Here is a 25,274-nt window from a genome sequence, read left to right as displayed (position 1 = left end):
TCTCAACCAGGGTTTCATGAAACCCTGGGGTTCCTTGATGACCCTGGAAGGGTTTCCTGAATGGGTGGGTGTTAATTAATTTTTAATATATGTTTTAAAATTTGTTACACATTTATCATATATAGTCATGTCAACTGCCACCCTCCAAGTGGCCAATGATGGGCCTGGGGGGATTGGGAATGGGAGGGTTCCTGGGTAGGTGTGTATACTGCTATGCTTCCCAACCATATTCTGTACCATTGCACCAATTCTGGGGTTTCTCAAAAACCAAAGAATGTTTCAGGATGTTCTCACTGGTTAAAAAGTTGAGAAAGGCTTGACTTGTACTACCATATTGTCTTTTAAACTGTTTCTGTCAAAAAGACCCCCTGTTTCTCAAGGTTCTCAAAAACTCCTTTTCTCTTTATATTAGCTCCTGATTATATAATGTACCCAGTTTGCACAGCTTGTGTCTCTTAATATTGTTATCTGTAGCCACGTGTCTCATTTTGTTATTTTATACGTATAAGTCTAGCAGTGGAGTTGCCATCTCTGGGTTGTGAAATACCTGGATACTTTGGGGGTAGAGCTGAGAGTGGACAGGACTTGGGACCCTCTAAAGCAGCCATTTTCTCCAAGGGAATATATCTCTATAGTCTGAAGATGACCTGTAATTTTGGGGGATCCCCAGGTTCTCCTGTTAAGTATTAACTCCCCAGCCAGTGAGAGTAGGAATAATGAGACTGGAAAATGGAGTGGGGATGGGGGAACAAACAGAAGAATCAGAAGGATAGAGAGGAAAGAAGGCATATTAGGATGGTTGATGGACTTAGCAACACCTCAGGTTTACTTCAGCCTCATTGTAGTTTGTAGTCATGGAGAGCTTTCTAAAAAATGTCTGCTAAAAAGCAGCAAACAGTACCAGGAAACCGGGATTGCTTCTTATGCAGCTCTGCCTTCCCCATGTCCTTAGTGACTACAGTGCAGAACTGCACTACAAGTAAAATAAACTGAAATGCATTTGCTTCATGGGTCCTCAAGCTGACTTGATTCTCAGGAATTTTGCACCCCAGTATCCCTCTCCCTTGGAGCTGAGAATATGAGCACTGAATGCCTGAACAATCAGGACAATACATCATGATCAAAGTAAAACATGCATATATTGCTTTGTTATCCCATTCTACCATATAATTACTGTCACACTGGAATGAGCCCAGTTCCCCATTAGCTTGTGACTCTTGTCACAAAGATGTTTTGGCACATCCCATCTGTATTCTGACCTTTTGTATGAATAGGATCTAAATTTTGCTGTTGTTGCTAACCAACACTAGCAAAGATCAACTAGTCTCAGCAAACTTGAGGCATAACTAAGATGTGGGACACTTCATGCACCAGTGGCTGTGACATGATCCTTTGTGCTGTTTGTGATTGGTTCAAGCAGTTGCAAAAGTTCATGGACAAAACAGTGAGATGGACTTGCAATCCTGCCAGGAATCACTATGAAAACTCTGACCAGTTACATTAGTGTTGAAGACTGTTCTATGGCAGCTGAGCAAATAGCATCTAGATCTGTTTTGCTTGGGTTTTGTGGGGAGTGGATGAAAGAGATCATCAGCGGAGCGCTGTGCTGTAAGTTTATGCTGCCTTCTTTGTATCTTTTGTCAGCTTATTTTCCCTCTGGCAGCACTATGGATAGGTCTACTTCTCTTTATTTAACTGGAGTCTTGATAGGATGCTTTATGCCTTAATGTGTAGAATATATCCACTCCACCAGGAACCTGGGCGTGATCCTGGATGCTTCCCTTACAGTGGAAGCCCAGGTCACAACGGTAGCGCGGCTGGCATTCTACTACGTCCACCAAGCCAAGCTACTAGCGCCCTAACTGGACCCAGAACACCTAGCCACAGTGATCCATGCGACAGTCACCTCTAGGCTGGACTTCTGCAACTCACTCTATGCAGGCCTATCCTCATCCTTGATCCAGAAACTACAACTGGTACAGAATGCTGCGGCCAGGATTCTCACTAAAACCTCATGGAGATCCCACATCCAGCCGGCACTCCAACAACTTGGCTGGCTCCCAGTTGAATTCCGGATTAAGCTTAAGGTTCTGGTAATCACCTTTAAGGCCATACGCGGTTTGGGCCCAGTGTATCTGAGAGACCGCCTTCCTGCCTATACCCCCAAAAGAGTCTTACGCTCTGCCACCTCCAACTGGCTGTGGATCCCTGGCCCCAGAGAAGTGCGTCAGACCTCAACAAGGGCCAGAGCCTTCTTGGTCCTGGCCCCCACCTGGTGGAATGAGCTTCCTGAGGAGATCAGAGCCCTGCCCGAACTTCCACTGCTTCGCAGGGCCTGCAAGAGGGAGCTCTTCCACCAGGCATTTGCTTGAGGCCGACAGACTCAAAACACCTGCTGGTCCCCTCAGACGCCTGCCCATGACTCTCCCAAAGTTACTGTTAATTGTTATCTGTACACCGCCCGTGGCGCCGCGGGCGCCACGGACTAAATAAAACAGTAAGGGGTTCTGGGGCGGGATGTGTCCGGGATGAGGAAGGGTCCGGATTGGACCCTTCCTCATGACAGACAACCGGAGGGACCAAACGGCAGGCGCGAAGCGCCTGCCGATTGGTCCCTCCGATTCCCAGCCCCAGCAACTGCGAGCCGCGCTCAGCGCGGCTCGCAGTTGCTCCCGGCCTGACGTGGTGAGAGGCGCGAAGCGTCTCTCACCGCGTCAGGCCGGCCCCAAGGAAGCCCCCGCCGCAAACACAACACAAGACTCCAGCCGCCGAGAAGCTGCAGAAAAAAAAAAACACCCCCGGAGGAGCCTTTCGCCGCTAGCGCGACGAGAGGCAGCAGAAAAAAAAACCCCTGTAGGAGCTCCAAGCCGCCGCGCCGACGAGAGGCAGCAGAAAAAAAAACCCCTGTAGGAGCTCCAAGCCGCCGCGCCGACGAGAGGCAGCAGAAAAAAAAACCCCTGTAGGAGCTCCAAGCCGCCGCGCCGACGAGAGCTAGCAGAAAAAAAAAACCCTGCAGGAGCCTTTCACAGCTCCAAGCAGCAGAAAAAAAACCCCGGAAGGAGCCTTTCACAGCTCCAAGCAGCAGAAAAAAAAACCCTGTAGGAGCCTTTCACAGATCCAAGCAGCAGAAAACAAAACCCTGAAGGAGCCTTTCCCAGCTCCAAGCAGCAGGAAAAAAAACCCCTGTAGGAGCTCCAAGCCGGCACGCCCACGAGAGCTAGCAGAAAAAAAAAAACCCTGCAGGAGCCTTTCACAGATCCAAGCAGCAGAAAACAAAACCCTGAAGGAGCCTTTCCCAGCTCCAAGCAGCAGCTCCCTGTAGGAGCTCCAAGCCTGCACGCCCACGAGAGCTAGCAGAAAAAAAAAACCCTGCAGGAGCCTTTCACAGATCCAAGCAGCAGAAAAAAAAAACCCTGTAGGAGCCTTTCGCAGATCCAAGCAGCAGAAAACAAAACCCTGAAGGAGCCTTTCCCAGCTCCAAGCAGCAGGAAAAAAACCCCTGTAGGAACTCCAAGCCGGCACGCCCACGAGAGCTAGCAGGAAAAAAAAACCCTGCAGGAGCCTTTCACAGATCCAAGCAGCAGAAAAAAAACCCCGGAAGGAGCCTTTCACAGATCCAAGCAGCAGAAAACAAAACCCTGTAGGAGCCTTTCCCAGCTCCAAGCAGCAGAAAACAAAAAAACCCTGTCGGAGCCTTTCACAGCTCCACGCAGCAGAAAAAAAAACACCTCCTGGTGTCCCCTGGGTCCTAGCGCCCATTGCATTCCTGGTTGCAATGGGCTTTCTTGCTAGTTAAATTATAATTGTGGTTCTGTATGATGCGTTTTTTAAAGTTGTTTTGATGTTATAGTCTGCATAATGTTTCATGTAAGTTATAATGTTCTGTGTAACCCGCCCAGAGCTGCAAAGAAATGGGCGGTATAGAAATATAAATAAATAAATAAACAAACAAACAAACAAATAAATAAAGGGTTGCAAGCATCATTGTAGCCAATACTGGTAGAATGTTAAGATATAAATTTCTATCTTCATCAGCCTTTTCGTATAGGCTCAACTACTAAGGACCTCTCTAGACAAGAGATTATTTTAGATCTTTAGGCACATGGTAAATTTATCCACTGCAACAGCCAGGCCCTCCTAGGCCTCACCATTGTCCCACGTGATTTGAGAATACTGCCTAAAAACACCCAACACAGTTCTAAGCTTGCAGTAGAAGATCAGCAGTAGTGGCCAGATGACTTTCAGGGAAGTTTGACTTCTGCTCCTGTCCTTTCTGCTGAATAACTCCAGATGTACTCCCAAGAAACTCAAGGCCTTCCCCAAAGTGTTACATCCACTGAGGTAAATGCCCCGAAGATGCAAGGTAGTTGTTCTATAACATTTTAGGTTATTTCATGTATTTAAACCCGTAAATAGATTTCATTTTGCTTTTGGAGAGAAAAAGTCCCACGTTCTGGCTATGCCTAACAATTTTATTTAGGGTTTTAAAATCACTTCATCCGTCCCTAATTAGTATGTGTCTATGTAGTGAATCCAACATATTTGTAGACCGGATTTGATAAATATGCAGTTGACTCTTGTGTATACAGAGGGAGTCCAGTCGGATGTCCTGTTGGGCTTTCAGTAGATTTCCTAAAACAGTGCTTAACTAAAATTTCCAAAGCTGTTCATCACTGTTGGGGTCATTGTGGTTTTAGTTGAAGACAATGTAATACAATGCCAGCAGGCTTAAACTATTAAGTGATTCAATTCCTTTTATTTATGCCCACTCACATACTGCACAGATGCAGGCATCAATGAAATTCAATGGGTTGCAGAGGAAAGTAGGCTGTTCATTTAGCATTTCTGTGGAAGGTATTATTGTAACTTCATCTCTGGTCACTTTTCTTTGTTTAAGAGCACAGATTTCATTAACATTCAGTGAAAGTAGAACCAGCAGAAACAGCACAATAGGGTCTAATAAAGTAATCAAAGGCTGCTATCTTGTGCACATTTACCTAAGGGTAAACCCCATTATTCCCAACATAATTTGATTCTGAGAAGGACTGGACTTCATGTGGGAGAGGTAAGAAATGTATTGTGTTCTGCCTTGAAAATATATTGCAGGTTGTCATACATGTACATAACTTTCAAAAAGTTGTATAAACCTTTTTCTTAGGCAGTTTTTCAGCTATCTGTATACACTCCTTAATATTATTCTTGCAGCTGCCTAATTTCTGTCTACCTAGATTATGATGAAGGTTTGCATATCTCTTGTATGTAATAAATGCCTTATCTTCTTACAGAGGGCATTTTTGGCTCTCAGGATCAAGATTTTGCACATAGTTTTCTCATTAGAGCAAACAAAACATGAAAGATTTTTTTAGAAGTTTTGATTTGATGACTGAAGATTTAGGAATGCACACTGGGCATGGCTGGCTAGAAATATTGCTAGATATTGAACCAGGTAATCTTAAGTAGGTTCAAAATGAACCTCTGTATCAGGCCCTTCCACTTGCTACTTCCTGTCACTGTCCACCGTTGTGCTGAACAGCTTATAACAGAAACACTACATGTGTGTAGATTAGATATGCATATAAGACAACCATGCCCACTAACCAAATGGGTTCCCAGTTATGTGGGATGGTCAATATATATGTTTGTTCCGTGTTCAGCATAAAGGACAGTCCAAACCCTCCTAACTCCCATGTGTGTCCTGCAGACGAATTAACTAATCCACTTCGCTACAGTGCCACTGTAGTCATGATCTCCAAATTCTGCTTGATGCAATGCTAGGCAGATAATGATCATGAGGCCCCAACAGCTTGACAGAACCTAATCAAAGCCACATGTGAGATCAGCCCTTTTTCAGTGCCATTCTGCAACAGGAATATTTGAGTGTATTTCTCTCATCTATAAATGAACACAACCCTTCTTTGTATCTTGTTTCTTTTAAAACAGATTTCCAACTTTCTTGTCAGGGTCCAGGGATTCTGGGAGTGAGCCTGACAAGGTAGGGCCCTCCAGGGTTCCACTTCCTCCATGTGGGAACTTTGACAGGCCTCATATTGCCCCTTAGTCCCTCTGCCCTGTGGGTGCTAGGACACTCTCCAGATGCTCCTGAGCTGCACCTGTGCTCATCCTCCCTGGTCTGTCACTTTCCTGAGGGCTGAACACCTTGGACTCACTGATCCTCTCTCCACAGAGGCCAGGTGGACATGATTGGCATTTCATGCTGGGCATGGAATTGGGGTCATAGTGGGTGGGCAAGTAGTTCTGAATTTTTTGCATTCTGCAGGGGGTTGGACTATATGATCCTGGAGGTCCCTTCCAACTCTAAGATTCCATCTGTCTACAGGGATATCAATTCCCTGACCCCATCTCAATCCAATCTGATTCAGCATTATAGGGTATAGCATTGGTTGGGAGCTTCCTCCTATCATCCAGACCCATCTTCTGGCATGTTGCCTGGCCGCTCAGTTGGCACGTCTCCTCCCTCACTCCTTCCTCTTTCTTTGAAGCTTTGGACAAATTTGCAAGTCCCTGAATTGCTGTCAATTAAGCCTTGCCTCTGAGACCAGCACCTGTATAAGGAAGAATCATGCTCAGCTTACTGAGATGGGAGTCCTGTTGAGGACTGGGAAGAGGAGGGAACCACAAAATAGAATGGGAAGCAAAAAAAAGAGCTACTCAGCAAGGAAAGGAAGATTAAAAATTGAACTACAGGATGGTCAGAAAGATAAGGAAAGGAACCATGAAAGAAAATGGGCTGCGGACAACCAGAACATCCTGTGCTCAGCTTTTCTCAAATATCTATCGCCATCCTTGTTAGCACAGACAATTGTAGCACAGGGTTTTAATTCTTCTTCCCATCTCATGTAGTGATGATTGTAAATTGTTATGGATAGTATGGCTGATTGTAACATTCAGAGCATAAAATATTTCACTCGCAGTCTGTTTTCTCTTCTGAAAAACGTATTGAATTGGGGATCTTGGAACAAACCCTAAAGAGCTCACAGCTGAAAAACATCAGGATAGCACAATTCTCTAGTAACAGCAAGTGAATGACACCAGTGTGGTTACGGTTAATGCCCTTTCTTTGTGGTTATTCTCCAGATTGCTGAGGCTTCAAAATTAACATGAAGCTAATTACCGTATCTCGGTGCTGACATTTTGCATACACTGCTGGGTCATCATAACTTGGATTCTGTGAGTCCAAGCTACTACTATAATCTTGTGAAGTTTGGTTGTTTATATTTAAGGGTGGGGGTGTTTCTGCCAGGAAATCCTCTGTTCCTTTTCTTGCAGGGATTTTAACTAACAGAGTATATTTCTGTCCTTTATTTAAAATGACGATGATGCTGAGAACTAAGAACTCAACCACAGACTCCCAGTATGATAATTAGTAATTGGCTTCAGAAAAGTGGTTGCAATTATGATTTAACACCACCAGCAGATAGAAAGAATAAGAGAGAATCCTTTTCACCTTCTATAGATCTCCCGGCATAGTACACATGACAAAGCAAGCTTATATTGGGATAGACATTGGTTTACCTAACTTAGAATTATTCATTCAGATTAGTAGCAACTAACTCACTATCTAAGGTTTTGTCCACCTCTGCCTGAATATCTGGAAATGACAGCTTCTATAAATCAACCAAGAGGACCTGCAAAGCCTCTGGGGGGGGCACTTTCAAAATAACACTCTCCCTCAGTTGTTTCCCTTGCTTATAATGGTAGCAGATATAAAGGTTTGCTTCTGTGAGATAAATTCTGTGGTGAGCAAGAAGAACATGGAGATCATTGAGGCAGGAGCTGTATAGAATAACAAATGTTTGTTTATGTATAGGATGTTTTATAAAACATTTCAGCAGCACGGGTCTCCAATCACTTAAACCTAGGTACTTAAGGCTGAGGTACTTAAACTTAGACTGGTTATGGCATCATCTGAATTTCTTTTAATGTTTGGAGTTACAATCAGGCTTTCAGTGCTTAGCTAATTAGGCTGTATCCTTTCATATACACAGTAATCCACCCACATCAGCTTGCCCAAGTGGCTCTAAAGGGTACCAGCAGGTCTGCTCATTACCAGAGACACACCTTATAATTGGGTATTTTCCTCTCCCAGAGTAGAGGTAAACCACTCTGCCGTATTACTGCTTCCTTCTTCCCACCCACAAGGCAAACTTCCCTTTATCTGCACCCTGTATTCAGCTTTCCCTCCTTTACTCCTCTGGCAGCCTATCCCTGTGAAAAGTCTGATGCCACCAGTGGATGAAGCTGAATGATTCCATGGCAATGTGGTCACTGCTTCTGACCAGGCAACCACTGGACTGGGACCACTGATATGGTGGTTTTCTCTATTGGACCAGGGCCCATGGTACAGTTGTGCTATCAGGCCCTTTTCTTCCTGAGGTAGTATCCATCACTGCTTGCTTGCCCTCTTCTTTTCTGTCACCCACAGAAAACCATGACAGTTGCTTCTCCTCCTCACTACCACCTGTTATCTTGTTTGTTTACTTGTCAGCTGTCAGGGTGAGAAACAGCGAGGAGGAGGAAGAGCTGTGGAAGGACAATAGGGGAGAATCACTAGATGAAAGAAGGGCCCACCAAGAGTTTCTTGGTCGCAACCCTCTATCTTCTCAGCAGCAAGTATACAGCAGCCCTAGTGAGTGAAGACAAAAATTATAAAACAGTTGCAACAATGAGATTGTTGCATAAGATGTATATGAAAACTCCATATTGTTTACTACAAAATGGAACTGTTGGTTTTTAAAGTTTTGAAACAATCCGATAAATAATGGAGATTTCGCAATACAATGCTGGAGCTTTATGCTTGCTGTTTGCAGCCGTCCCATATGGAGTATGGCTCATGTCTCCAAGTCCTTTAAATTTTGCCAATCAATGGTTACTTTGGTAACAGATTTCTGTTGCATTTTTCCTTGCGTATCTTAAATATTTCCTCTATGGTTGCTGCATAAGATGTTTTCACAACAAAAATCAATATTGCTCAATTTCTTGAGAATATAGCACAAAGATTCCCAACCAGGGGTTTGTGGGAGCTTTAGGCGAGTCTGCGACTTTGCCCCTCCTGCTTTAATGGACTCAGCTCTGAAATAGGGAATTGGCCACTTCCATTGCTTCCCCTCCCAAGCATCTTGTGGTTTCTTCCACCTTAAACTACTCTTCCCCAAACAGGGTATTAAATATTAATTTGTGGGGGAAATGAGTTTAGTGAGAGGAGCGTAACCATGATATTTTACTGTGTCTGTACGGGAGTCCAATTCCTTTAGGAAACCTTTAAGTAAGCAGACCTGATTTGGTTCAAAAGGACGTATTTTATTGAGAAATACACAGAGAAAACACAAACACTAAGTTCTATTGGGGGAGGGGGAAGTTAACTACATAGAGGAATAGAAAATATACTGCACCTGTCCTGAAAAAGGATGTGTCCCAGAAAGCAAAGAGATGAAATTGACAACATCGGGTATAGAAAGTGATGCTGGGTGGGGAAAGATCACAACGTACCCATGAGAACTCAGGCTCTGACAGATATAGGGTTTGAAATTTCTGATGCAGATGACAGGTGATTAAGGGCCACAGGTGTACCTGATAGGTGAACTGCAGTATGTTGTAACTGAGGTAGGAGATGAAAGATATGACTCAAAGCCAGAAAGCTTGAGCTTAATGGTATGAAAAAGAATGAACAATAAGTAGGCTGGGTGGAGGCTGATTGGATTAACTCAACTTTGTCTACTCAGTGGCTCAGATGGGTTACCAGAAATCAGGAGCAATACAATTAGGATCAAGTTGGGTAGGAAAACCAGACATGAAGTGAACAAAAGAGTGTATATTTTGGAGGAGCCATTCCTTCTATGGAAAGTCTGATGGTTTTTGGCTAGAAGGGGCAATGGTACCATAATTTGCTCCCATACTGCTCATTAAGCTTAAGTCTGTTGGAAAGAAAATAGAGAAGAATTTTTCTTTCTTGTTCTAGCAGCTCCAGACAAGATGGTGATCCAGTCTGAACTCCTTTGTTGTTGTTGTTGTTAGGTGCGAAGTCATGTCCTACCCATCACAACCCCATGGACAATGATCCTCCAGGCCTTCCTGTCCTCTACCATTCCCCGGAGTCCATTTAAGTTTGCACCAACTGCTTCAGTGACTCCATCCAGCCACCTCATTCTCTGTCGTCCCCTTCTTCTTTTGCCCTCGATCGCTTCCAGCATTAGGCTCTTCTCCAGGGAGTCCTTCCTTCTCATGAGGTGGCCAAAGTATCTGAGTTTCATCTTCAGGATCTGACCTTCTAAAGAGCAGGCAGGGCTGATCTCCTCTAGGACTGACCGGTTTGTTCGCCTTTCAGTCCAAGGGACACACAAGAACTCTTAGTCCAAGAAATTAATCCAATTACTTTCCATATTAAGCAACTGACAGTCTGATCTCCATGAGTACCCACTGCACATTGCCAGATTTGTGCTAGGCGTGCAGAGGTATCTTCTTGGAAACTGCCTTCTGTCATGTGGGCCGCTTACCAGGATAACACCGCCTCCTATCTTTCTCCTACAGTCCTCCACAAGCCTGACATGGCACTTCTGGGGGATATGACAAGAAGGCATGGCCAGTTGATATCCTCAAAGCTTGAAATATTATTTCAGGAACTCCTCCATGGTCAAAAGGTTGAAAAGGGGCGGTATAGCAGCTTGATTAGTCATTTTAAGAATACTACATGCTGTAAAAAATTGTTTCTTCTTTGAATGTTATTGGCCAACACTACTTTCGTGCATGTCTGCTTTGAGAACCATTATTCACCAGCAGATGCTAGAATATTATCCTAGAATTGGGGAGACCCAGGTTAAAATCCTTACTCTGCCATTAAGCTTTCAGTATGCCCTTTGGTCAGTCAGTCTTTTTTAACCTAATCTACTTTGCAGGATTCTTGTGAGAATTGAGATCTATATGCATGCTCCTGGTCTCAATGGAGGAAGAACAGGATAAAAATCTAATAGCTAGCTAGTTGCTTGTGGTAATTATTGCACATGAAGATGGGATGCAGTGATATAGCATTCACATCTCAGCTACATTTGCCACACAGTTAAATTTCTGTGATGTGAATAATCCATCTATATGATTATCAGCCTTTCCAATATTTTGACTATGGAAGCACACCTGAAAATTTTTTCAAGGTGTGATGTCAGCTAGCCACCCCTCCCTGCTATGTCCCCAGGCACAGACATCACCCAGACATAACTGATCTGCATTGCTAGGGTTGCCAGCTTCCAGGTGGAGCCTGGAGATCTCACAGAACTACAAACAGATCCTCAGCAAAAATCCTGCATAGCAGAGAAAGAAAGCCATCATGATAAGTCCCACACGCACTCTTTAGAATCCTCTTTAAAATGCTCTCACTTGTTTACAGTGTGTTTACATCACTAATAAAATAAAATGTTTGTTAAATAAGATGTGTGTGCACATCATTTTTGTGTGGAGTATGCTAAATAGCAAAAATTAATTTGCTATTTAGTCAATGTTTGACTGAACTAAACAAAGGAATTAATTTCCGCTGTCTGCACAACAAATGGGATTGAGCTAATTGTTGCCTGCTTCCCACATTTGGTCTTTACGGGCATTATAATGAAAACAGCCACATTTTCTTTCTCTAATGTACAGCATCTCTACTCCCTCCACTTCCAGGACAAATTTAAGAGAGGTTTTTATTTTATTTTATTATTTTATTTTTATTTCATCTGCAGCTTGTCAGGGACCTGCCTCAGCTTAACTCTGGGCCATAGCAAGGTGCTAGGCTCAGCCAGGCCTCCGAAGCCTCAGATCTTGCCAGGGGTCTAGCTGGGCCCATCACCAGGCCATGCCTAGGTGCTAGGCTGCAGCAGGCCACTCTCCCACCCCCAAACTTCAGAGCTTGTCAGGGGCCTTCTGCGGCATAGTTCCCAGTCACAGCCCCCCCCCCTCCAAGTTAAAACAAAAACACACTGCAGCACACTGGTTAGGAAACACTGGATTATATATATGCACCAATACCACATGGCTTAGTTCCTCATGGTGTATGTAGAAGAAATATCATTCGATAGGATATCACCAGGCTCCAAATTATTGATATTTTAAAATTTTTAAATAACTGGAACTGCTTTCTGATTTATAAGCATTCCATGAGTTATTGATACAAGGATGACATCTAACTGACTGCTTTTATATGCTTAAAGATAGAGTTGCAATTTTTTGCAACCATGTACTGAACCACATTTTACCAGTTCATGCCCATCCCTATTCATAAAACATGTTTTGCCCACAATGTACCACAGATTCAAATGAGTAGCCGTGTTGGTCTGAAGTAGTACAATAAAATCAGAGTCCAGTAGCACCTTTGAGACCAACAAAGATGCTACTGGACTCTGATTTTATAGTGTACAACAGAGTCTTTTCATACACTCACTTTTCTTTATTTGGCATCCTTAACAGAACTGATCTAAGGAAACAGTGTGCCCTACACCAGACAACAACAGTAATCAGCTCATTCCCCGCTAGTTCTTTAAATGAATATTATTTACCTAGAGAATACTGACACATAGTGGAGAAGAAGAGAACTTGACTGAGGGAGGAAATGTTGCTGGCACACACTCCTTTTGAATCTAGAATTCTAGGATGTTAGACCTCAAATACTAGAAATACAGGGGGTGGACAAAAAACAAGAAGTAGCAAAGTAAAGAAAGAAAAACAGTTCATCATTACGTCTAATAAATGTGGCCAAAGTATACAAAACATTTTGAAAATTTTAACCACAGAGCAACGGACACTTTAAAAAGTTAGGCTAGCAAAACACAGTACAGTTTAATTATTTTTCCATGAATTGTGACACTGGAAGACACTGTTAGCCAGATAGAACAGCAATACTGTTTCTTGTGTTCTAAACTAGAATCTTTATGAATTGGCTTCACCAAATCATTAACATTACCTTACCACTCAGACAAACAATTACAAGCACCACCTTCACCAAACCTTTCAGAAAAAGAAAACTTTGCACAGTTGGCTCCATTTTATTAGGAAGTGGTTTAGAAAGTGTCCAAGTTGGCACAGGCACTGTCAGCAGGACCCATAAGAGCATGATAAATCATCATTTTGTCTAGACTATTGCCTAACACAAGCTATATTTATCACGCTATTATGACATTACTGGCAGCTAAAATGACATATTTTTAAAGGCAGGATTCACAGAAACAGTACCTTAAGTTTTGCTTTTTGAGTTTTCTAATTCTGATTTAATAAGCAATCACTTTTTCTTTTTAAAAAAGGATTCATGGACATTCCCATGCTTGTGTATTCTGCCATTAAAAGGTCAAAATTGCCTTTCTAAAAAGGAATTAATTGGAGGGAGAAATGGGAAGTGGTATTTGTTACCATTGATGCCAACTGGCACTAGCATATGTGTGTTTAAAGCATTTACACAGGGTTGCGATCCCTCATAGTTCCCACTCCAAAGTAGTCATTTTTCCCTGGGAGCTGATCTCTGTAGACTGCAGATTAACTCTAATTCCAGAGTTCCAGATCCCACCTGGAAGTTGGCTATCCCGGGTTGGGAATATTCCTTGTGGCTTGGATGTAGGGCTTGAAAATGGTGCAGCTCCTCATGGTCCACCCTCCAAAGCACCATTTTTACCCTGCAGAGCTGATATTTACAATCTGGGTTGAGCGATTTGTCATGACAAGTATGTCTCTGTGTGTAAGGTTCCCCTGGCAAGATCCACAGCAGGCTATGGGTTAGTGCCCATTGCCATTAAGGTTGCAATGGGCTTTACTAGTAGTTGAAAATAGTTATAGTCCTTCTGCTAAACATTGTTCTCAAAGGAAATTAGTAAATAGCATCAAGGCTGCAGTCTTATTCATTGTTAGTTGAAAGAAAGCTTTACTTATACTCAGGGAGAAAACAGAAGTAACAAGAAAATAAAATAGTGAATTTGCAAGTTGCATAGTAGGCTTTACAAATGGGAAATCACATATACATCTCAGTGAATCAAACACTAGCTCAACCATCATTCTTACTGTGCCTCTCATGCTCCTGACATTATTTTTAATTTTTAAAAGCCATTCATGACATGACAGAAGGCAAGCCAGTCAGCATCATATACTATGAGCTTCTGCTTGAAACATTCACAGCCTTCTTTTCGGAGCTTGACCATGGAGAGTAATCAGTTTATCATCAATATATTCTCAACCTGGCCAAATCAGCAGATACTTAAATCCAGGGACTGGAGCAATGAACAGACAAGACAGAGAGCCAGCATGGTGTTGTGGTTAAGCATGCCAAACTCTAATCTGGACAACTGGTTTTGATCCCCCCCCCCACTCCTCCACCTGAGGCTTGCTGGGCAACTTTGGTCCAGTCACAGTTCTCTCAGAACTATCTTCAGACCCACCTACCCCACAAGGTATGTGTGTGGGGAGAGGAAGGGAAAGTGATTGTAAGCAACTCTGAGACTCTTTAGGGCAGAGAAAAGTGAAGCATAAAAACCAACTCTTCTTTATAGAAACATAAAACCTTGGGTTTTCATGAAAATCTGAAAAAAATACATTGGGGACTTAAAACACTGGGTAACTTTGGTCCAGTTACACATTTTCAACCTAACTTACCTCACAGGGTTGTATGAAGATAAGATGGAGTAGAAGAAAATGATGTAAGCTTCTTTGGGTCCCCATCATGGAGAAAGGTGAGGTATAAATGAAGTAAATAGATGTAGCTGAATATGAGGGACAGATAAATGTTAGGTTAATTAATGGGTGGGAAGTAGAGAAAGAAGAGGATATGAGGATTACCAGGAAGATGGAATGAGGCATACAGAGAAAATGAAATGTCTTCCTATAAGTCCTTGTATGTTCCTCACTGCACAATTGAGCCCAGCCCAATAGTTGGCAATGTACAACTGGGCCATAGTTTTCTCAGGTACAAGATGTCAGGGAAAGGGAAAGCTGAAGACGGAGGAGCAGATAGATAGGTTGGCTGGTAGGTAGGAAGGATAGATAAGTAGGAAAAGCCAGACAGGGATGGTGGGGGCTCTCAGGGAAGGGGAAAATGGAAAGGAAAAATTATATCCCCCCCCCCCTCCACAAGTCCTTGCACTTGTTTGAACACAGTTATGTGATTTCCAGTGTGGCTTCACTGCTTTTTTTAAGTATGTAGATTTTAACTCTTAGTGGGACTTAGTTCTGAGTAAGCATCAATAGGACTATACTTTATGGATCATTACTATACAACTGAAGTACCTAGAAAAAAGTTGTAGTTGCTAAAATCTTGGGAAATATTTTAATCATAGTACTTTTAAAGTTTTAAATAAATAAAAATGCCTAAATAAAAATTTTACTTGTTTTAACCAACAGCATTTTTGTCAACCGTTCATATGATATGACTACAAAATAGTCTGTTGTAATTTAAAATACAATGTGCAATAGCCTTCTCTTTGCCCACACTGGGCAGGCCAGCCAAGAGGCCGCAGTGGGCCTTCTTGGGGTGGAGGGGAGTGCTGGTGAGGGTCGCAGCCTTCCCCCACACACACATCAGCGAGGCCAGGGTTCACCTCCTTTCCCTCCCAGGCCCGGCTGCGGTTCCAGGCCCTCCCCCTTCCTCCCAGCTCATGCTTGCTGGCTGCCTTACCTCTTGTAGGCAGTCGAGTAGAGCAGGCTGGCAGTGGAGGGGGATGTGGCCATAGGTAGGGCAGCCTACCTTATTGGTCATTCATTGGGTGGATGGCCAATCAGGTACACAATGAGTCCCAACTCCTCCCACCATCCCTGTCTGGCTTTATTTATGGTACATATTCCTTTTTTCCTTTTAAGTAGGTTACAATTTTTCCAGGTGCTAATAAAAAAGGAAAGAAATCAGACGCAATTCATTGGTCAAAATGTAATCTAAGTTTATGGTATAAAGATTCATAGTTTGTAATCTAAATTTATGGTATAAAGTTTCACAGCTGCATTAGTGTCTTTGCTTTGGTCTTTAGCTTACAATTACATCTGCCAGTTTGTTTTCTAATTGTCTTTACTATTTGTCATCATCTGAGGGATTTAGTTTAATTATTTTATTTATTTATTTATTACATTTATATTACGCCACACCCACAAGGGCTCTTGATGGCTAACAAGATAAAACCCCAATACATAAAAACCCCAATAAAATAAATAACAATTTTGATCAACTAGCCAATCAACTAAAAAACCATCCATTTATTCGGTAGCCAAAACCCCATACTAATCATTATTTTTTTAAAAAAAACAAAACCCAAAAACAGGCATCAGACACAAAACTAGTACATTCCTGAAACATGAGATTAACACAATTTGACTCACACAACCCTTTATTTACAGTAATATGTGATGTCACACTATCATTATGGACAATCTCTCTTTTTGTTTTTACGTCAACACATAAGTCTAAACGTTTAAGGGGTCCTTCTGCGGGGCTTCATTTTCTTCCCACTTCCTCTCCCTTCTCTATTCTATCCCTGGTTTTCCATCACCCTTACTGATTATACTGGTTTTGTGCTACATTCTGCAAACTCAAGTTATTGTTGGCGTATGACTTAAGGGCTCCTCTTCACAGAACACTATCTATACAAACTTTAATAAGGTCAGATTGGGGGGAAATCTCAGCTGCTGATCTTGGATCCTCTGAGCCAGTAACCATTTATAATTAATATTAATGAATGGTAGATGATAGATGTTTATTGCCTAAGCAGAAGTGTGCATTGCAAAACCAGAAGTATTCAGTTAAAGCTCAAAGGAATTATCTTCATTTGTTAGCTAGATGACTGGGGGAAGGGGGGTTGACTTTTGCAAGTGGGTTATCCAGACACTAGAAAACCAAAATATGCTCAGTGTAATGCAATGCAGAAAAGGTTCTCTACCTGCCACTTTTCACTTCCAGCAAATAGAACAGAGACCGAGAAGTTACTGAAGTCTACCAACTGGCTTAGTTGTGCACTATATTATATAGTGCTGCAGAATTAAAACCTTTTCCAAATAGTAGCATTTGACATTCAATTCTCTATTGTCCAGATGGAGTACACATACCACCACCTATCAGGTAATAGTAGAAACAAACCAGTAAAATTCAGTTTCGCTGCATTTCATTGCATTGCCTAATTTATTGAATCAATAAATTGATGTGGGGGGGGGCAAATTGGAATCTCAGCTAGCTTGCCTTAATCATATTACAAATGCAGCATAAGTAACATAAAATATGTAACTGGCAACTCTTTGAAACAGCTAGAATATGAAAACACAGTAGCAGTAAAAGTCTTTGGGAGCAGCAATCTTTCTATGGTCAATTCTGCACCAGCAGCACTGCTCCACGCCACTACCAGCACATTGTGGTGGAGCAGCATGCTCTGCCATTTTTTGTGTCCCCATGGGGGACACATTTCAGCAACCCACCCAGACATTTCAGCAGGATTTCAACCTTAGTCTTCCAGATCATACTCTAAAACTCAAATAATTATATCACATTGACTCAAGTGTCAGTTTCTCCACCCTCAAGTTGCATTCCTCTCACTCAAAACATATACCAGAACAGGAGTGTGACCTTCATGATATGGAAACCAGTTATTTGCTGAGACAGGACCATGTCGTCATGGAGGCCATGAGATCTTGAACCTCTTCTGTTAAAACATCCTCAACATGAATTGGATGATCAGCCATGGGATCCTCAACACTACCCTAAGACCATCTCAGTCACTTGATGTATGTGTTCCAAGTCCCCTGGAGGACACAGTTCTCAGAAGTTAACCACTGTTCAGCCAAGTCTCAGTGATACATGACAGATGTAAGGCAGCTTCGTGTGTATTCAAGTAACATTTAGACCAAACCTGAATTTTCCTTCCTCTTCAGGTCTGCTTGCAATATTTAGTAACAGAAAGTACTTTCCCTTAAACTAAATACATCTTTGCTGGGGGGGGGGATCTTCTTCTTTGGAGCATGTGGCTTGGATTACTTCCTCAAGTCAGTTGGAACCATATGCTCTGAAAGTCTCTTGCTACAGTAAATTGTTGATTCCTTATCTCTGCACAGAATGCACTGACACCCAAATTATTCTAGTTCAGTTATGGGTGTGAGAAAGACAGAATTATTCATGGGTTATGTACCATGGGTTAGGAGTGTAAGACTTTACCATTTTCTTATCTTTATTGAGAAGGTGGGAAATAAAAGTCTTACCAGCATAAGAAAAGCCTGTATGACCGCATTAAATAATCTGAAACTATTCATTTGTTGAAGGCATTCTTAAGAGAATTACTAACACGTAATTTCAAAGTGGCTTAAATCAAAATTCCTTTTGTTGCTTTTCTACTGTTATAATATTGCACCACAAAGAGTTCTGATATTTGCTAGGGTAGAAGCATCTGTCTCTTATCATGTATAACTTTTCCTGATTATTTCTCAAAAGGCAGACTAAACAAGCAGTTCTGACATAATACAGCATCACATTTGTATTTCTGAATTGCTCAAATGCCCGCACCAGCTGAACATAGTCTTTAAAAAGGACAACGTGCATGGGAGGAATGAAATAATATCTTCAACTACCTAGATAAGACTAGTTTTAAAGGAACATCTTCATCTTCAATAAATATATTTTTCCACCAGTGATTAATTGATTAGCTAATGCATGCCTCAATAGCAGTTTTCCCTGATAGCACTATTTCTCTTTGAACAGAACAATTTACAAGCTGGGTGGGAGGGATATGAAGTCTTGTTACAGCATGGGGCTGTGTAAGAATTTTGCTGCTGTTCTTTTCTCAATTTCAAGGGGAAAAAAGATGGGGAAAACATTTGCTGAGGAAAATTTGGGGGCCATATATTTTAATGGTGGTATCCATGGTGCTGCTGATGTTTTTTTCATAGAACAGGGGAAAGAACTGTGTTATGATAGGTCCCTTTCCATCCAAAAACACATCTTGCCAATGAAAAGAAAAAGGGTTCTTTAGTTATTTTCAAAGTAAGAAAAAGAGTAGAGCCTCTTGTGGCGCAGGGTGATAAGGCAGCCAACATGCTGTCTGAAGCTCTGCCCATGAGGCTGGAAGTTTGATCCCAGCAGCCGGCTCAAGGTTGACTCAGCCTCCCATCTTTCCGAGGTCGGTAAAATGAGTACCCAGCTTGCTGGGGGGTAAAACGGTAATGACTGGGGAAGGCACTGGCGTCACCCCAAGTGTCAGACATGACTCGGTGCTTGCACAGGGGATACCTTTACCTTTAAGAAAAAGAGTAAGGACATGGTAGGACCATTGCAGGGACAGGAAAGTGAAATTGTATCAGGTGATGAAGAGAGGGCGGAACTGCTCAATTCCTACTTCCTACTTCTCAGTCTTTTCATGCTCAACATGGCAAAATCATATTACATGATGAGGGATGGAGTTGCAGCCTAGGATCACTGTAGGGACAGTCCATAAACACCTAGTTTCTTTAACTGAAACTAATTCCTCTGGGCCAGATAAATTGCATCCAAGGGTACTAAAGGAACTTGCAGATGTAATTTCTGAACCTCTGTCCATTATTTTCGATGATTCTTTGAGAAGAGAAGTGCCTGAAAATTGGAGGTAGGTAAATGTTGTTCCCATCTTCAAGAACCTTCAAAGATGGAGGTCCTGTGGCTGGGCAGGAAGGGTCCAACTGAGGAAGCACGACTACCCAGCCTGGATGGGGTGCAATTGTCAGTGGCTCAGGAACCTGGGCATGATCCTGGATGCACAGGTCACAAGAATAGTGCAGCTGGCATTTTCCCACCTACATCAAGCCAAACTACTAGTGTTCTATTTGGCCTCGGAACACATAGCCACAGTGTTCCATGCAACGGTCAGCTCTAGACTGGACTTCTGCAACTCACTCTGTGTGGGCCCACCCTTATCCTTGTTCCAGTAGCTACAGCTGGTTCAGAACACAGAGGCCAGGGTTTTCATGAGAACACCTTGGAGGGCCCACATCCAGCCCATGCTCCAACAGCTGCACTGGTTACCAGTTGAATGCAGTATCAAGATTAAAGTCTTGTTAATTACATTTAAGGCCATACATGGTTTGGGCCCAGTGGACCTGAGGGACTGCCTCTCCACCTATGACCTCAACGAGTACTACGCTCAGCCAACTCCTATCAGCTGGTGATCCCTGACCCCAAAGGAGCCAGGTCATTCTCTGTCCTGGCCCCGACTTGGTGGAATGAGCTCCCAGGGGCAATCTGGGTCATATCAGAGCTAACACAGTTCCATAGGGCCCGCAAAATAGAGCTGTTCTGCCAAGCATTTGGTTGAGGCCTATTGGTCCCTATTGGTCCCTCCAGAAAACCATCGTATTCAGATGTGCCCACCAGAAACATCATGGGGCAATCCCAATCTGACCAGTCTGTGGGGGTTTGGTTGAAATTTTAAATGTGTTGACGTTATTGTTGATTAATAGAGTTACTAAAATTATATTGCAACTGTCATTGGACTTCATTTTCTCTGTGAATTGCTCTCAGCCGCAAGGGAGGACAGTATAAAAATGTAAGAGAAGCAAACTTTCTTCCATACCAGTCTGGCTGGGGATTCAAGTTTTGAGGGGGCATCGTCTGGGCATAAAACGGGTTACTGTGGATGGGCAGGTAGCTGTGAATTTCCTGCATTCTGCAAACTAGATGACCCTGGAGGTCCCTTCCAACTCTGTGATTCTGATTCTATGAAAAGTTTAATATAGGCAAGTAGGCAACCAGTTTGCCATTCACCTCTCTCCTTCATTAGTGGCACACAATTACTTTAAATATGGGAGGACCAGATCATTCATTAAACAAAGGTTGGTGAGGATGAAAATGTGGTATCTTTTGCACTGGATAGGAGCTTTGAGGGGCATTTCCCACGGCTTAAAAATAGCACAATGGTTGCCGATTGAAAACGCTACTAATTTGCCATAACGCACGACGTCGTCAACAATCTGCAACAATCCTGAAACCGATCAGCAATAAGCGCTTCGTTGTGGCGCTTTCAGGGGAATCCAGAAAACTGGATTCACCCTCCGGATAGCGATACACTCCTGCAACCAATCTGCAACACTAGCGCTAAAGACCTGTGCGTTACCATTGTAGCTGGTTCTTCAAAGTCCCTCCCCCTGGATCTCTCCTCCAAACTTCCGGCGAAGCGATCGCCATTTTTTTTTCTCGGAGCGAGCGGGGATAAACGCACTGGCGAGCCTCTTTCTGTTTAGAGGCTTCCCTGGCTTCAGTCCTTCACCTTTAGTCACTAAGCACAAACCACTTAAAAGCCCGTTTGCTGAAATAAAGTCCCTTTATTTTTTACACATAAATTCAGCCGAAAATCGAGCCCGTGAGAAGGGGGGGGGGATTTTTTTTATCACTCGAGGCAGCGTGCAAACGATCATACAATCAAACGATAGCTCACAATAGGCAGCTGGATGGGTCTCTCCGTAGCAACGAATCTACACAGATTCGTTGCTATGGGTCTGTTTTTTTTTAAAAAAAACCTTCCTTAAAGGGAAAGCGGCTGTTTGGGAGCATGCTAACGGCTGCCCATTGGCTGCTTGACGGCCAGGGGCGGGACGAGCTTGGCAATAGCGCTTCCTTTCTAGCGATTTCTGCCGAGACCGGAAGCCTGTGGGAAACGCTAAAAAACGCAACTGATTCCACTACAAAGCCAGGTGTGCAAAACGACGAATTCCACTATTTTAAATGGCGATTTTTCATTCCGCAAACAATTTGCAACAAAGATCCCCGTGCGAAATGGCCCTGAGAGAAAAATATTTAGAATTATGTTTTTGGCAGACATTTGTGGAATTCAGACTGAGTGTATTTGAAAGCTGGCCCTTCTCCAAAGAATTGGTCATGCTTCTTGGAAATGAGAAAGGAACTAGGAATTTATGTAGCATTGCATTAATGGAGTATAGGTGACTTCAGGCTGACCCAGGAAAAAAGAAGAATTCCATCAGTGGTTTTTCATAAATTGGCTCTTCCAGCATGCTTTCTCCATTAGGGATTGTTAACTGGAATTATGTATATTTTCCCTTTTTTAATGGCTTTTATTATAGGATAGGCAATGCAAGTCCTATGTACTATTAGCAACACAGCAAGAAGTCAATCTGATTTACATGAGTTAAAGTCTGGGTCATCATACTGGAATAATGGAGGGACTAATCAGGGTTAAATGAGTTGGTCAGCAGGATACAGTTTACAGTTCATAGTGCAATCTTAAACTTAGGAAACCATTCTAAATTCATTGGGTTTAGATGGGCATAACTCTCTTTAGGAATGCATTTTATTCCTAGGCTTTAAGTGCCTCCCCTTTGTATTCTGATGTGAACATTTATTTGATATAAACGAGTAGTCGGGAAAGCAGATAGTTATCAGCACAGTGCTCTCCTTAGCAAATGCCTGAGATTATTATTAAGAGCTTTCTGCCACTGAATGTACCACAAATGATTGGGTAATAGTCACAGTTCTGCCTACTTCCCTCTCTATAACCTTTCAGCCTGGGTCAGGGAGCTCAAACATTTTAAAAGTCAAAGCATGTCGAAAGAATATGGTACACAGGATTAAGAACAAATATAGACCATACTGTCCTTCCTACATAATCATAGAGCTTTCTAGAAAATCAGTTGTCCCCACCAAAAAAACCCTTGTAAAAGAATCCTGTTTATTTGCACAGTTTACAAATGATGGCCTTGGAAAGCTCCATAGTGCCCCTTTGTGGATTTTTATGGGTAGTTCACAAAACCAATGTACTCTTTAGAGCAATAGTTTAATTTTGCCATGATTTATTTCCTGTTTTCATAGAAAACTCGGTGCTGTAGTGATCACATTATCCATCTTAACTGATGCATTGTTAGGAATTTCTTTAATTGTTACAATTTGACTTATGCAGACTATAGCTGAATCTTCAAATGTGCACACTTCATTTTCAAAGCTGCTTGTCATTAATTGAATCACACTTTTCCTATCTATTAGAAGCAAAACATTTAATATAATCAGGCAGTTTAATATATGTAATGTTGTTTACACAAGCAAATAAAAAATGAGTTTCTTTGCATTTAATACTTCAATACCATTTAATTGTGTTGTTATTTTTTTATTGATTTTTATGTCTGGCCTGCTGACACTAGCTTTAATCACCACTGCACAAAACTGGAAAAATACTAAGTGATTTTTTGTGCATGCATTACTACCAAAAAGGTACAGAAGTTATAGTAAAATGGAAGGAAATGTCTTTAGGATAATTATTTAAAATGCTTTTTTAACACTGAAAAACTGTTAAGATGGAGAGCCAGCTCGGTGTAGTGGTTAGGAGTGTGGACTTCTAATCTGGCAAGCCAGGTTTGATTCCGTGTTCCCACACATGCAGCCAGTTGGGTGACCTTGGGCTTGCCACAGCACTGATAAAGCTGTTCTGACCAAGCAGTGATATCAGGGCTCTCTCAGCCTCACTCACCTCACATGGTGTCTGTTGTGGGGAGAGGAAAGTGAAGGAAATTGTAAGCCACTTTGAGACTCCTTCTGGTAAAGATATGCGGCATATAAGAACCAACCCTTCTTCTTCTTCTATGTACCTTTTCAGTTGTTCTGACTTTCAGATCTCATGTAGCTAGTGGAAGAAAGCCATGCCTGACCCCAGTTTAGGAATACAAGGGATAAAATAACAGCACATTCTAAAGAATGTCAATGTGCCTTGCTTTTCAGGAAAAAGAAACAGAGAGGAAAGAAGAAAGAAGCCAAAGGGAGATGAAAGCAAAGAAATTAGACAGGAAAACAGAGGCCGAGAATCCAGAAGGCAAAACAGAGAACGGGAAAACAAAGGCAAAATGCTGCCAAAGAAAAGAAGAACGCAGGATAAACAGCAGAAACTGCACACAATCACCATCAGCACTGTACACTAATTGCCTTACACCACTGTTCAGAACTTTTACTGCTGCTATCTCCACCAGACCCTGGGGCTGGTGCTCCCCATTTAAGCCACAAAAGAACAATATTATGTTATACCTAAATCTTAAATGACATTCCAAATACGTTCTATTATATTCTTCGTGCAGTCATGGTTTATTCAGCAAACTGACGCGATCCAAGGTGGTTTAAAAAACAACAACAGAAACCTTTTAAGTGGGATATTTTCAAACTGTTTTATTATATGCTTCCATACATCTCTAAGAGGCAATTTTAAAGTTTTGTATATAATTATCAATATGGTATAAGGTATAGCAATATATTGAATATCTGGACAGAAAAAGCTGTCCTTTTTCCTTTGTAAAGTATTTTTGATCTATTGTTTATGAAACAAGAGACATCTAAGTCAGTGGCACAATATCTCTACATACATAAATGTTCATGTTACATAAAATTTAAGAGAAGGGGGAAACCTCTGAAAAGGCTGTGGGGATCCGTTTTATACTCAATACCCTTTCGGAACCAGATTCAAATGGGTAACCGTGTTGCAATTGAAGTAGCACAATAAAAGCAGAGTCCAGTAGCACCTTTCAGAACCAGTGGTTCCTGGGACTCATGTATAAAACTCCAAACTAAACAGCTAGAGAGATTCTGAAGGCAAGCGGTGGTGGTGGAGGAAGAGCAAAATAGAAGGAACAATAAACACATTGGAGGCTCTTCTTCTGAAGGACAGCGGCACTAAGCTATGCAGTGCTTTATCTGCAAGACAGCACAATATTTTCAGGTTTAGACCATGATCATACAGCATGTGCTGTTCTAGGCTTTTTGTAACTCTGTGTAACTTAAATCTACATTTACAAAGTTTCCGTGACTGACAAATCATATTTGTAGGAAAACAAACACTGAGTTAATAAAGAACAGAGAAAATAGACCACAAAATACACTACCATTTGCACTGATGATGTTTTTCTTTTCTCTTTTAAACACTACCACACAACCTGCTTTGTAAACAGAGGAAATGGATGCTGTTCTTTAGAAATGTGCTATCTAATAAATGAAGGCCACTTCACTAAAGATACATTTGTGCATGGTGTACATAAAATTAGGGTACTTAGAAGCAGGAGATTATTGGGGTGCCACCTGCAAGCAGCATATAGTAATAATCTTTGCGCTTATCACTGATAATCCAGAACAAATTGCTTTTGGGAAGTGGAAGGCAAGTGGGAAGGGGAGAGTAAATTAGCTTTATTACTTAGCTTTTGAACTGGCCCTTTAACCATGTTCTGATTTGTAACAATTAGTGAGCAAAATTTTAAAAGAATGAGGTATCACTCCTTTTTCTTGTAGGGATCAGTTCAAATGTTGGCATTTCTCATTAATGCCTTTGTAAAGC

General features: G+C 42.1%; 1 protein-coding gene across 1 annotated transcript in view; it reads left to right on the top strand.

Annotated features, from left to right (window-relative positions):
• RSPO3 (R-spondin 3) overlaps positions 1-24,959 on the top strand; it is a 65,797-nt gene extending 40,838 nt beyond the window's left edge. Inside the window, exon 5 of the mRNA XM_077300059.1 lies at positions 23,681-24,959. Within this exon, the coding sequence (XP_077156174.1) occupies positions 23,681-23,877 (197 nt within the window). The 3' untranslated portion in view covers positions 23,878-24,959. The remainder of the gene's footprint in view (positions 1-23,680) is intronic.
• The last annotated feature ends 315 nt before the right edge of the window (positions 24,960-25,274 follow it).

Source organism: Paroedura picta, chromosome 1 (genome assembly GCF_049243985.1).
Source record: "Paroedura picta isolate Pp20150507F chromosome 1, Ppicta_v3.0, whole genome shotgun sequence".
Lineage (NCBI taxonomy): Eukaryota > Metazoa > Chordata > Lepidosauria > Squamata > Gekkonidae > Paroedura > Paroedura picta.
This window is presented reverse-complemented; position numbering and strand designations above follow the sequence as displayed.